The 15,167-nt window shown below is 40.0% G+C and overlaps 1 protein-coding gene across 2 annotated transcripts in view; it reads left to right on the top strand.

Annotated features, from left to right (window-relative positions):
• Window positions 1–15,167, top strand: part of ASAH2 (N-acylsphingosine amidohydrolase 2) — an 89,436-nt gene that overhangs the window by 45,158 nt on the left and 29,111 nt on the right. For both annotated transcript variants that reach the window (XM_025273930.3, XM_025273928.3), the window contains 5 exons: window positions 7,053–7,173; window positions 8,935–9,060; window positions 10,830–10,916; window positions 13,414–13,518; window positions 13,634–13,715. In XM_025273930.3, the coding sequence (XP_025129715.2) occupies window positions 7,053–7,173; window positions 8,935–9,060; window positions 10,830–10,916; window positions 13,414–13,518; window positions 13,634–13,715 (521 nt within the window). The remainder of the gene's footprint in view (window positions 1–7,052; window positions 7,174–8,934; window positions 9,061–10,829; window positions 10,917–13,413; window positions 13,519–13,633; window positions 13,716–15,167) is intronic.

Here is a 15,167-nt window from a genome sequence, read left to right as displayed (position 1 = left end):
AGGGACTTGACTTGATCAGGGAAGTTGGGAAAGGCATCCCTGATGGCTCAGTGGGTGAAGAATCCAGCTGCAATGCAGGAGATACAGGAGACACAGGTTCTATCCCTGGATCAGGAGATCCCCTGGAAGAGGAAATGGCAACCCACTCCAGTGTTCTTACCTGAAAAATCCCAATGGACAGAGGAGCCTGGCAGGTTATAGTCCAAAGGGTTGCAAAGAGTCAGACATGACTGAGTACACATGCAGATGTCAGTTGTCCCCAAGGATAAGACAGTGGAACTGAAAACCAAGGCAGGTTGAGAATTAACCGGCAAAATGTGGGGGTGGAAAAGAGCATTTAACACAGAAAAATATGTGCAAAAGTCATGTAGCCTGTTCGAGGAGTTGATAGAAGGTCTGTGTGGCTGAAGTACAGAGGACAGTGAGGTAGTGTGTTGCGAATTAAAAGTTAGAGGTAGAGGTTGCTGCTGCTGCTATGTCGCTTCAGTCATGTCCGAGTCTGTGTGGACCCCATGGACGGCAGCCCACCAGGCTCCGCCATCCCTGGGATTCTCCAGGCAAGAACACTGGAGTGGGTTGCCATTTCCTTCTCCAATGCAGGAAAATGAAAAGTGAAAGTGAAGTCTCTCAGTCCTGTCCGACTCTTCGCGACCCCATGGACTGCAGCCTACCAGGCTCCTCCGCCCATGGGTGGTTAGGCTGAATTAAAATAAATACTCTTATTGGCCACTTCTTGCTTTACTACTGTTGCTTGTTTAATCATACTATTTAGGTTGCAAGAATTTTGATTGCGGTAACTTAATGAACTTAATGAAATCCACCCAAACCAAATATCTCTCCATTAACATTATTGGGAGGTTTTTCTTTTTTTTTTTTTTTCCCATCCAGGACTTTTAAAGAAAACAAAATGAGTAGGTGAGAATGGACATCTCTTCTTTGGAGTAGAGATGGTCAATTCTCCAGGATACTGGCCACCGAGTTTACCTATGACTTCAGAAGCTGTTCTCTGGCTATGGCTCATTGTCCTTCTTTAATTTGAGCAATCTGGTCTGTAGTCATGGCATCTGCTTGTTTCAGATTCAAGCTGTTTTTTGCATAAAATTCTGGGCCTAATAGCCCTTCCAATATAGCACAATGAAACATTCTTTGCTTTCCTTTTCCCAACTGTCTGTAATGGGGTGGGGCAAGGCGGAACATAAGACAGGTGAAAAAGAGATGTATTGATTAGGTGTGTGTTAAGAGATGAATTAACTAATGCCAGGTGATGCCATAGACCTTGAAATTACAGTGGCTTAACACATGACAGATTTTAATGTACACATTTGCCATTCATGCAAAATGTCATAAAATTTGGGTGGTCCTTCTGCTAGTTACTAGTTACTAGTTACCTTCTGGCTAGTTACTAGCCAGATTCACATGCTCCACCCTACCAGTGGAGTTGGGAACTAGAGGGCACACTGGTATTTTGTAAGCTCTCAAGTCCCTGGCATAAGAGGAAAGGGTTTCTTCATTTAATTATTTAAAGCTTATATTATATGGGGTGATATACATGTGTTGAATACACACAGGCACGTGCATCATATATTTTAATATTGTATTTATCTTATTAACTATACATATATGTACACATAGCTTTGTATCGTTTTTTTCCTTTTAATCATCATCATTACTGTAGCAGCAGCAGTGTCAAAATCAACACAGCATCATCACAGTGAAGGTTTATTCCATTCTTAGCATAGACCAGTCTGTGTGCTAAACACTTCAGATATATTTGTTCTCTTAATTGTCAAATGCCATGAGGTGGATACTACCTATCATGTTACAGATGTGAACACTGAGTTTCAAATAGGTTAGGTATAATAACTTATGTCCAATGCCAGAGCTCTAAGCCACTAAAATGTATGGTCTCTGTATTAGTTTCTTAGGGTTTCCATAACAAATCACTAGAGACCTGCTGGTTTAAAACAGCAGAAATTTTTTCTGTCGCAGATCAAGAAGTGCCAGAAGTCTGAAGTCAGGGTCTTGGAAGTGTCAGGTTAGTTTATTTCTCTCCCTCAGTTCTTGTCTCATTCCTACAAAGATTTGGAACGATGGACTAAAGAGTTTAAAACAACAGACAAATTACAGCGCAGGCAGACAGATCTTTTATTAAACAGACATAGGAATTGTAACAATCCCTCTTGACTTCCCCTTTTTATACTTCCCATCTCTTCCTCCTTTTGGTGGTGCCCTGTGGACTGCAGCCATGAAATTAAAAGATGCTTACTCCTTGGCAGGAAAGTTATGACCAACCTAGATAACATATTCAAAAGCAGAGACATTACTTGGCCAACAAAGGTCCATCTAGTCAAGGCTATGGTTTTTCCAGTGGTCATGTATGGATGTGAGAGTTGGACTGTGAAGAAGGCTGAGTGCCAAAGAATTGATGCTTTTGAACTGTGGTGTTGGAGAAGACTCTTGAGAGTCCGTTGGACTGCAAGGAGATCCAACCAGTCCATTCTGAAGGAGATCAGCCCTGGGATTTCTTTGGAAGGAATGATGCTGAGGCTGAAACTCCAGTACTTTGGCCACCTCATGTGAAAAGTTGACTCATTGGAAAAGACTCTGATTTTGGGAGGGATTGGGACTAGGAGGAAAAGGGGAGGACAGAGGATGAGATGGCTGGATGACATCACCGACTCGATGGATGTGAGTCTGAGTGAACTCCGGGAGTTGGTGATGGACAGGGAGGCCTGGCGTGCTGCAATTCATGGGGTCGCAAAGAGTCAGACATGACTGAGCGACTGAACTGAACTGAACTGAACTGTGCAAAATAGGGCTTGTATCCACCACCAATAAGGAAAGGAAATGCAAATGAACATATACTCAAGGCTGATTGACAGTTGCAACTTATATAACACCAGGCTTTGCTGCACATGTCTTCCCATAATTCAGTCTGTTATAATCAGACATATACATATGTAGAATTTTTATGAATCCTTAATGGGCTCCTAGATGTCTAAGGTTACTTGAGGAAGCCCCCCAGGTTAGTTTGTATCCACTGTGTGCAGAGAGCACCTGCGCAGGAGTTGGAAAAGTCTCTGTGGTTATTTTTGTAGTATATCTGTGAGCCCTTCTGGATGTGTCTGGGATGGGGTTTAGAGATCAACCTGCATCCTTTTTGTCTAGGACACTCCTGGCTACTCATGCCTAACTTCCTACCTAATGGTAAGGTTGGTTATTTCTGGAGGCTCTGAGGGAGAATCACTTCCATGCCTTCCTCTTAGTTTCTGGTGACTGCCAGCAATCCCATCCTTGGTTTATAGATACATCACTCCAGTTTGTGCCTCCATCTTCACATTTCCCACATCCTCATATGTGGGTGTCCCTCTGTCGCTTTCCTCTTGTTATGAGGGCGCCAGTCACTGGACTTAAGACCTAACCAAAGATAGTACAATTTTACCTTGTTTACATCTGTAAAATTTCTGTTTCCAAATAAGATCCCATTCTGAGGTTCTGCTAGGCATGAATTTTGGGGTGACACTTTTGAGTCCAGATGACACCACCCTTATGGCAGAAAGTGAAGAACTAAAGAGCCTCTTGATGAAAGAGGAGAGTGAAAAACTTGGCTTAAAGCTCAACATTCAGAAAACGAAGATCATGGCATCTGGTCCCATCACTTCATGGTAAATAGATGGGAAAACAGTGGCAACAATGGCTGACTATTTTTTTGGGCTCCGAGATCACTGCAGATGGTGACTGCAGCCATGAAATTAAAAGACGCTTCCTCCTTGGAAGGAAAATTATGACCAACCTAGACAGCATATTAAAAAGCAGAGATATTACTTTGTCAACAAAGGTCCATCTAGTCAAGGCTATGGTTTTTCCAGTAGTCATGTATGGATGTGAGAGTTGGACTATAAAGAAAGCTGAGCACTGAAGAATTGACACTTTTGAACTGTGGTGTTGGAGAAAACTCTTGAGAGTCCCTTGGACTGCAAGGAGATCCAACCAGTCCATTCTGAAGGAGATCAGCCCTGGGATTTCTTTGGAAGGAATGATGCTAAAGCTGAAACTCCAATACTTTGGCCACCTGATGCGAAAAGCTGACTCATTTGAAAAGACCCTGATGCTGGGAAAGATTGAGGGCAGGAGGTGAAGGGGACGACAGAGGATGAGATGGTTGGATGGCATCACCGACTCAATGGACATGGGTTTGGGTGGACTCCGGGAGTTGGTGATGGACAGGGAGGCCTGGCGTGCTGTGGTTCATGGGTTCTCAAAGAGCCGGACATGACTGAGTGACTGAACTTAACAGTGTACTATATTGTATTTGTCCAAAGATCTCCCATGTTGTTACACATTTTCATGACCACTGCCTTTGAATGGAGGTACAATATTCTTGTTCTCCCCTTTGGTGGACACTTAGGTTGGAGATGGCCATACCTGGCACGTAGGACTTGCTGCGTAGCAATAAAGATGCTCCTTCTCTGGGCTGATGGAGGTGTGCTTCAGTGGGGGAGCTGAGTGGGAGCCAGATTTCAGCCTTCACTTACCCCTTTGCCAGTCACCTTTGTTCAGACCTTGGCTTCCATGTGAAGAGGGCAGCTCAGATCTGAGAGAACAGAACCTGTGATGGGTTATTACTGTTTCAGAATGTTTAAATAGCTCATTTCTGCATTTGGCTTTTCACAACAGGAAATACACAATGTCTGAATTGAAAGAGACACTAGAAATACCTCAGTTACACAGGAGGAGAGAATAATTATTCTGTATTAATCTGCAGTTTATCGATTCACTGTGTATATGTGTGTGTGTTCAGTTGTGTCTGATTCTTTGGGACACTATGGACTGTAGCCTGCCAGGCTTTTCAGTTCATGGGATTTTCCAGGCAAGAATACTGGAGGGGGTTGCCAGTTCCTTCTCCAGGGTATCTTCCTAACACAAGGATCAAACCCCTGTCTCCTGAGTCTCCTGCAATGGCAGGCAGATTCTTTACCATTGAGCATGATTGAAATTGATTTTTCAGAAGTTTTTTAGAAATTTGAACTAACTTTGCTACTTACGATGATTAGATCTCAAATCTCTTGACTTTTCTCAGTACTGGGATTGCATCATGGTGAATCAAGTCGAGTCTCGCTCTAGCTGTGACAGTGTTTTAAAGTCATTGTTTCGAAATGCTTATTATCAGGGACATCGACATCTTTTTATGGCTGTATTCTCACTTTTTCTGAAACTACCTAAACGTTTCTTCCTCTCTTTTGAACTTTACTTAGATGAATATTTTTTGACCAGATAAAATAAATGGTAAGTGTTTTTAAAATTAAAATGACCAGTTTTCTGCATATCTTTATAAATATTCATCTCTTACCAAAGTACTTTGTTTGCTTTAACAAGCCTGATATTTTTATAGCATATATTTTAAAGGGCAGAGGAGGAAAGATACAGCATCTTCCTATTCTGAAATGCAAATAACTTTTCTGATTACTATTTTTTTCAGTTTGGTAGAGAAAAGTTCAATTTTCTAAGGCCTAAAGTAAATGAAAATGAATAATTCAAGTTTATAGTCTAATTAGTAGAGCAAAATTTTTTGCTTTTGCTTTCTCCCCAGATATTATGGTTCTTTGGTGGCAGATATTATATTATGGTTCCTTGATGGCAGAGAACATACCTGACTCTAGTGTTAAGGTTTACCATAATGCCAACCACATTATGCATTCCTTTTGATTGAATGAAAAAAGCAACTGCCCTCTCTCCTTCCCCTCATCCTTTCTACCCTGGTCCCCCTGACCATCCAGTCTCTGAACACACTGCACCCTTTCCTTCCTATCTCCATACCTTTGCTGCTGCTGACTTTTCTCTAGTCCTTCCCCTGCCAAGTTCCTGCTCATCTTTTAAGTGCCAGCTCAGATGTCACATTTTTCAAGGGTGAAGCATTTTTCAAGGGTGAGGTGACGCTTCATTCATCTCTATGTCCCTGGTGTCTGGCACAGAGCCAGAGTTAACTACATGTATATTGAACGAGCTATTGGATGTTCAGTTTTGTGCACCATATGACTTGGGTAAAAATATTTTAAAAGCTTTTTGTGAAGAAAAATCAAAAGATTTTTTAAAAATCCTAAATTAGCTTGAAAAGTTATGAATTGGAATCTCTCTTTTCTTGAGTATTCCTGATAGTGTGCTTTACAGCCTTCTATCCTGTAAACACCTTTTTCACCTGGGTGGAGGTTTGATCCTATGAAAGCCACTGGACAAGGTGTCACAAGGCCCAAACTTTAGCCTTGGTCCTCTATGACAAGTGGGCCACCATATTGCTTCTTTGAGATAAACTTGTACCGTGCAGGTAATAAGAGCTTACCTCTCAGGGTTGCTGTGAAGTTAAAATTAGGTAACAGATGTGAAATTAACTTGTAAACTCCATAGCTTTACAATTAAACAAGGTATTGCCATGCATAAGGGTATATTGAATTAGGCATAGCATCCTCTTTCATACCCCTGTGCATTTATTCTGCTGTTCTTGCTCCCTGGAATGCCTTTAAGAATTAATTGCTAGTCATCTGTGGTCCCCAAACACTTGATGACTCCTTATTTATAGCATTTGTCACACTGTATCAAGGCCATTTGTTTACATCTTTGTCCTCTGCAAGATTCTAGAGTAAACTGATTGATTCAGTGCTTGGTACACTGCAGACTCTTGGTGAATGTCTATTGAATTGGATAGGATTGATTCAAGTAATTATTATGTATGTTCCTTCTTGAAGGACAAAGTCTATGTTGATACAATTCTGTAGGTATATTGTCTGGTAACTAACCAGTATTGGCTCTTGTTAAAAGCTTACAATGAAGATGACAGTAATGGAATATTTGTAATAATAACTTTGTATTATTAATTTAAGTGATCAGACTTCTTGAGTATATTATTTACAATTTAAGTTCGTTAACAATGAAAGAATACCTATTGTCAAAAGCACTTTTTTTTCCCCTGCTGGTGGAAACTTAAGCTCCCAGATATCATTTGTGACTCCATTTATTTGGTTCTCACCATTAACTTGGGTCTTCTTGTTCTTTTACAGCTGGTTTGCCATCCACCCAGTCAGCATGAAAAACACCAATCATCTTGTAAATAGTGACAACGTAGGCTATGCATCTTACCTTTTTGAACAAGAGAAGAACAAAGGTTATCTACCTGGAGAGGTGAGAATTTATGTCCCTGAAAGCTTCATCTCAATCACTGAGTATCATCACTCATGCAGTGTTCAGAATAGCTGATTCAGATCTTCAGAGGAAAGTGTCATCATGGATATCACATACTGAGAATTCTCCATCCTCTCTTATCAGGAAAGAAAAAATTTAAATGATTGTTGACTTTGTGTCAAATACTACTTATATTGATGACTTCATAAAGTTTCAGTTAGTTGGATTACAAAGAACAAATTAAAGATTTTTGCAACATATAATAGTTTTTGATCAACTTGGATATGAGATATGAGAAACTGTTGATGTTTACTTTTGTTTTCAAAAATATAAAATTATTAAGCACCTTCTTAATGTTGTAGGAATCCAAATGAGGGTAGGGAATGAGTTCTCTTCTCTGGTCCAGCCTTCGCTCTTAATTTCCTTTGAAAGACTTTGTTCTACTTTCCTGCTGCTGCTGCTGCTAAGTCGCTTCAGTCGTGTCTGACTCTGTGCGACCCCTAGATGGCAGCCCACCAGGCTTCTCCGTCCCTGGGATTCTCCAGGCAAGAACACTGGAGTGGGTTGCCATTTCCTTCTTCAATGCATGAAAGTGAAAGTGAAGTTGCTCAGTCCTGTGTGACTCTTAGCGACCCCATGGACTGCAGCCTACCAGGCTCCTCCATCCATGGGATTTTCCAGTCAACAGTACTGGAGTGGGTTGCCATTGCCTTCTCCGTACTTTCCTGCAATATGGCCTAAGTCAGAGACAATCCTAATCCATTAGACTGGTATATGAAATGCAGTGAGTGATGGGATCAGAGCTGGGGGGTCCCAGAATCTAGTCTGTGTACTTCAGGAAGCTTGTCGGCTCTGTGTAGATTGTGGACTGCTGATAGGTAAGTGGTGAGGAAGGACCCTGCTCTGCTTGACCACAGCATCCAAACCCAAAATGCAGGAGGATATATGACGAGATGAGAACCCCAGGCCCTAGACTAGACTAAGTGTTCTGTTATAACAATATTAGCCCCGTGAATGTTTGGCTTGACTTTTTAGCTCCTTTATTGACAATCTTCTATTTGTTTTTTCATTTTAGCCTGTTTTTTAGGAAAAAGGAAGTAATTTCCCATTTTTTTTAGTATAAGAAATGACACATAGTCTCCTATGCTTGATTATCTCTTTCCTTAAGTAAATTTAAGACACTTAAGGTGAAATGGTAGACCAGTTAGGTTGAGATTAAGGTCTTGCCCTACTGAAAAAAGATATGTAGTTTTTTCTGGTTGAAGAGATAGAGAAAAGATATGTGGAGGGCAAGTCTGGATGGTGGATGCTAATATTTAGGTTCAGTTGTACAGCAGAAATATCCAGATTGACTCTTTACTTTTTAAGCCAATAGGCTATTTACTTTTAAAGGAAAAATGGGTCTCTGAGTTCCAGGTACAACAGCAAACATGAGATTATGGGTCGGCATTTTATAACTTGTTGCACATTGTATTTCTTGTCAAAATGTTGCTGTTTGAGACACAAATTTGAAACTCTCTTAAAATAGTTTCACTGATAATTGGAATATTATGAGTAATAATATATATGTTGACTGCAATGTGAGTCTTGACAGAAACAAAAATCTTTCTCAGAATATTGTACCTGAGAAATATCCTCCTTTTATCCTGTACCAATGATTTTGAATAGTTCACCAGAGTGGGTTGAATGTCTGCCTTTTTAATGGAACTCATTGCAGTAAATAAGAAAGTATACAAGGCAATTGGATGTTTCTTTTGGCAGGGACCGTATGTAGCAGCTTTTGCTTCATCAAATCTGGGAGATGTTTCCCCCAATGTTCTTGGCCCGCAATGCACCAACACGGGAGAGTCTTGTGATAACGCCAATAGCTCTTGTCCCATTGGTGGGGTAGGTAATAATGACATTAAATCTTTGTTTTTGCATCTCACCGACATTTTAGGTTTAAGTAATCACTGTTTATTTACAATTATGTTCTCCTCAAGTATACTCTGGCCTACTTACTGCTAGCATTTGCTCTTCTCAAAAGCACCCACTAAATTTTGATTGGATAAAATTATAGTTTTCCATTTGATGCTTATATTTTCTTGAATGGTAAGACAATTTAGTAAATGTCACAGATTAAATATCCTTTCCTAAACTTGGACAGCTTGATACATTTTGCCTTGGCATTTCTGAAGTCACAATTTAGTACAAAAACTGCCTGCCTGAGACATTTCTCTCCACTTATCACATCTTTAGGGTTTTTCTAAAAATGTAACATCAAAATTCTTTTTCTTATAAATTACAAAACAAAAAAAAAGTGTTGCTGTGAAAACTTGAGGCTTCACTTGTAGCTCAGTTGGTAAAGAATCTGCCTGCAATACAGGAGACTGGATTTCAATTCCTGAATCAGGAACATCTCCTGGAGAAGGAAATGGCAACCCACTCCAGTATTCTTGCCTAGAGAATCCCATGAACAGAGGAGCCTGGCAGGCTATAGTCCACGAGGTTGCAAGAGTCGGACATGACTTAGCAACTACACCACCACCACAAAAACTCAAACCACATAGAAATCTTAAAGAGCAGTAAAAAGTGAAAGTCCCTGCTTACCTTCCTCCCCTCCACCTGCTCCTTTTCCCCAAAATTACCACTATCACACCTCTTCCTACATGCGTTCATCCATGAACAACATTTTATAACTTATTTATTGAGATTTTTTTTGTTTTTATCCAGAATTTGGGTTTTCTACCTAATTTGCCTTTAAAAAGTCTCTTTATCACTCGAGATAGTTCTATGTAGTAAGCTTTACACTCAACAAGTGAGGCTGTACCACTGTTTATTTAACTGCTTCCCCTCATCTGCATTTAGATTTTCCACCTTTGACATGAGAAGCAGGTGCTAGTTTCTGGTTCTTATTCTTTGTGTTTACAGAATATTTCACCTGTGATATTTCTTTTATCAAACACTATGTTTGGTTTATTTATTTTATCCCAGTCAAATTCATCCACCCAATGAGAAATATATTTTTAACAATTATACTTTTCTCTTATACTTTACTATTTTTATATAGAAAGTCTTCCTATTGTAAAGCAATGATACCCCAATTTTTAAAAAAGTAAGAAAAAAGTCTTCCTACACCAGAAATGAGTACATTTTTAATCAATTATAATTCAATGAAAAAAAAGTCTTTGTTACCCTTCATTTGCAAAATTTTTACACATTATTAATTCACATTAGAGTGGATGATTATTTGTTAAATTCCAAAATTCATACATGAAATGGTTAAATAAATTATGATACTTATTTGCAATAGAATATTATGCATCAATTTTATGTCTTATGTTGAAATAGATGAATTCTAGCAATGTTCATTGCTCTAATTCCAGAATAATTTTGTTTTTCATAATCTGTAAATTGGGAGAACATCTGGAAAGAGATGCTGGAATGTGGCTTTAAAAAAAATCTCTTTGCTGGGACTTCCCTAGTGGTCCAGTGGTTAAGATTCCGCTTCCTGTGCCGGGAACTTGGATTCAGTCCCTGGCTGGTTGGGGAACAAATGTCTGACAGGCCACACAGCCAAAAAGAAAGTCTGTTTGCACAGATTTGCTTTTCATTTTCCATCCCTTGAAAGAATCACTTATTTCACTAAGAACGTATCTCGCGTCATTTTGTTCCAGCCTAGCATGTGTGTTGCTATGGGACCTGGGCAGGATATGTTTGAAAGTACACAAATCATAGGACGGATAATATATGACAAAGCAAAGGTAAGCTGTGGGCCCTGCTGCTTTTATCTTCATTCAAAACTATACTTTAAAATCCACTGACATTTTTCATTGGGAAGTTGGTCTTTGTAAGGAAGACAGCAAGAGCTCAAGCTGCACCAAGGAGTCTGAAGGTATGAATGCTGTTTATTGTCAATCAGGAAGGTTGTTTCACATACTGCACAGGAACCTCTCTCTGACTGCTTGTGACTGACTTCCTATAGGAAGTACATTTAAAAGCGAGTAATCAGGAAAACATTCTTTCAGCCAGAGTGCTTGCTTCAGGCAGTTAGATGATAGATTGTGGTTTTCAATTAATGCAGTATCAAATATGACCGGACTGACTCAAATTCTCAGAAGTCTCTGGGGCCTTTGCCTGCCAAGTCCCCTGACCATTTCCTATTTTTTCTTTGGGGACAAGGTAAAGCTGAGTAGCACAATTCCCAGTTCTTGCAGTTTGCATTAAAATTAGTCCCTGGTCTTTTTTGATATGGCAAAGATCATCCATCTTATGTTTTATTTTCTTTTTTAAAAGATCTTTTGATGAAGAATCTGGTTTCCAGAGAGCTTACTACCAGTTACTCTACCCTCCTTCCTCTCCTAAATTTTACCTTCTAGTATGCTCACATATTTTGTATCAGCTCTGATGAAGATGTTTTCAGTGGAAAAGACAAAGGATAGCTTTGAGCTCAACCATCACTAATAGAGATAGTTAAATCTCTGCTTTTTTATAGCTTCAGTTCAGTTCAGTTCAGTTGTTCAGTCGTGTCCGACTCTTTGCGACCCCATGGACTGTAGCCCTCCAGGCTCCTCCATCCATGGGTTTCTCCAGGCAAGAATACTGGAGTGGGTTGCCATTTCCTTTTCCAGGGGAATCTTTCCAACCCAGGGATCGAACCCAGGTCTCCCGCACTGCAGGCAGACACTTTAACCTCTGGCTTTAATGAGCATGCCCATTAGTGTGTGTGTGTGTGTGTGTGTGTGTGTGTGTGTGTGTGTGTGTGTGTGTGTGTGTGTGTGTTTATGTAAATATTGTGTCTCGAGGGTTCTAAACTGTTTCAGGAGCAATTAAGGAAGAACAAAAGCACCTTTAAAAACAGAAGACACCAGCCAGCCTAATTGCTGCAGTTTCTTTTTAATTACTGTGGTCTCATCAGCGGATTGTTCTAAATTAACAGATTCTATTTAGGGTGTACACCTGTGACACAATTTGGCATCAGAAGTTTTAACACCATTCTCAGCCTGGAGACATAGAGATGGGTCCCACATTCTCAGCAAGGCGCAACTTTCCTCTTAATGAGGGAGGCCGTCCTACAGGACGTAAGAGATTCAACAACAGCAACAACAACAAAATCAGGGGAGGTGGGCTGCAGCTGGTGTTTCTGACTTATCTCTCGAGTTCCCACACGGCAGCGGAAACTGGGATGGCAATAGAATGAAAACGAGTTAGATGTCAGGCATGGGCGCTGGTGCTGAAGCAGGGTTTGCCTCCGCTACTGTAGGATAGAGATGAATACAAACAAACATTGCCAGGGGCCTCCTTGGTGTTTCAATGCTTAAGACTTCACTTTCTAGAGCCGATTGATCCCTGGTAGATGAGCTAAGATCCCACATGCCTCAGGCCAAAAAACCAAAACACAGAACAGAAGCAATATTGTAACAGATACAATAAAGTCTTGAAAGAACACAAGCATGTCTAAATATATTTTTATTCACATTTCCCATAAGATTAAAAAAGGAATTCATATATTTCTCATAAGATTAAAAAAGCATCAATTGATCCTATTGGGAAAAAAGACCATCAAAAGATGAACAGTGGGTGGGAGAACTGATGCAGATGAACTGGCTCCTGAGTTCTCTCAAGTCCCTCTTTGGTATTAGCCCTGCCAGAGAACTCAAGGACTATGAGAGGGAAAACTCCATGGGAGTCCCTGAGGAAAAACTCTTGTTCTCTGCAAAGAAGATAATTTGGTCCATCTACTCCTAACCTGCCTTGGTGGCTCAGATGGTAAAGAATCTGCCTGTGATGCAGGTGACTGGGATTTGATCCCTGGATGGGGAAGATCACCTAGAGAAGGGAATGGCTACCCACTCCAGTATTCTTGCCTGGAGAATCCCACGGACAGAGGAGCCTGGCAGGCTAAATTACAGTCCCTGGGGTTGCAGAGTTGGACATGACTGAGCAACTAAGGCTTTCACTCCTAACCTTCAAATTTCTTGACTGTCTTTCCAGTGAGGTTGGAGCATCTTGTGCCATAGCCTGCATTGCTGCAATTTCGTATTTGTGGGCAATAAACCCAGGTCAACAGTCTCAGGGCCTTCAGGTTTCTGGGAAGTCACTGTGGGTTTGGTGGAGAGTTGAAAATGCTCTGGCTAATCAGCCAGCACCACAATACTTGACTGAAGGATGCTTTTCCAAATTGGCACTTGTTGGGTAAAAGTGTATAGTATTCATTTTAGCTGGTTTGCTTTTCATGGTAAGGCTGTGTGGGTTTTCTAGGAACTGTATGAGTCCGCCTCCCGGGAGGTAACTGGGCCAGTGGCTTCAGCTCATCAGTGGGTGAATATGACGGATGTCACCGTGTGGCTCAATTCAACACACACAGTAAGTGTCAGTGAGTCATGCTGATTATGTGCCACAAGGGAAAAGCTCTGGGCTGATCTTATGGTTGAAGTTCAACTTCTGTTTCTTTTGTTTGTTTTAATTTTTTTTCCTTTAGGTAAAAACGTGTAAACCAGCCTTGGGCTACAGTTTTGCAGCTGGCACAATCGATGGATTTGGAACCCTCAGTTTTACTCAGGGTGAGGTGCAGTCTGATCAGGTTTATGGTTCTGGACTCTGAACTTCAGGATTCTGTTTCTTAACAGGGTTTCACGTAGCCAATACATTTACTGTTTTAATTTTTAAAATTGAAGGGTAGGTAGGCTTTCCAGGTTTGTACATGATTTCTCAAGGGTCAGTATCTTTCATAATTTAGCTTTCCACTGATTCAGATAAGAATCAGAGATTTTCTCTGCATTTCAACCTGTGGAGGAATAGTTTTAAATTGGGCAGGAATGGAGCTGGAATGGTGTAGAGTAGGAGTATCATTTTAACACCCACAATATGAATTGGCCCTTCCATCTGGTTATTAGTGTCTCTTTCCTGGAATTCTTTATTGGAGCCCAAATTCCTCAGAACAGAAGACTTGAGGAGCATAAAGCATGTGATCCTGGGTCTTCTTCCTGTGTTTATTTCCATGAATTTATAACTGATTATTATAGGTTATCCTGATTATAACTGATTATACTTTATCCTGATTATCACTGTGATAACATGCATTGGAAAGTACACAAAGTTCAAAAAATTGAACAGTAGCACCAACGGGCAATATTTTGGCTTATTTCATTCTGGTCTTCTATATACATGTATATTTTGGAACCATTAGTTGAAAAATAAATACAATTGTAACATGATACAGTTGGCATCATCTTGCCTGGGAATATTTCATCTAGCTTGGTCTAGTGTTCTAAAATAAATAATTTTTGATAGCTTGATTGAGATGTAATTCACAAAACATAAAATTCTGTGGTTTTTAATGTGTTCACAGATACATGCAGCCGTCACCGCCATCAATTGTAGATCATTGGCATCACCTCAAAGAGAAACCCTGCACATGTTAGCCATCACAGCCCAGTCCCCATCTCTTCCAGGCCTAGGAAGCCACGAATCTCTATCTCTATATTTACCTCTTCTGGACATTTCATATAAATGAAATCATAAAAATATGTGGCTTTTTGTGTTGGCTTCTTTCACTTAGCATCATGTTTTCAAGGTTCATCCATGTTGTACCATGGATTCTAAAATAATTTCATTGCCTTTTTTCTTTTTAAAAATTGTTTTATTGAGGTAGAGTTGATTTCAGTGTAGTGTTAATTTCTGCTATACAGCAAAGTGACTCAGTTATACACAAATGTGTATATATATAATGTATATATATATATATACACACACACATTCTTTTTCATTTTCTTTTCCCTTGTGATTTATCACAGGATATTCAATATAGTTTCCTATGTTATACAGTAGAATCTTGTTTTTTTATCCATTCTGTATATAATAGTTGCATCTGCTAATCCCAAGCTCCCAATCCAGCCCTCCCCCTTGGCAGTCATGTCTGTTCTCTATGTCTGTGAGTCTATTTTGTAGATAAGTTCATTTATGTCATGTTGTGGCTGAATAATATTTCACTGTATGGTTTTGTCGGATTTTAT

Source organism: Bubalus bubalis, chromosome 23 (genome assembly GCF_019923935.1).
Source record: "Bubalus bubalis isolate 160015118507 breed Murrah chromosome 23, NDDB_SH_1, whole genome shotgun sequence".
Classification (NCBI taxonomy): Eukaryota; Metazoa; Chordata; class Mammalia; order Artiodactyla; family Bovidae; genus Bubalus; species Bubalus bubalis.
This window is presented reverse-complemented; position numbering and strand designations above follow the sequence as displayed.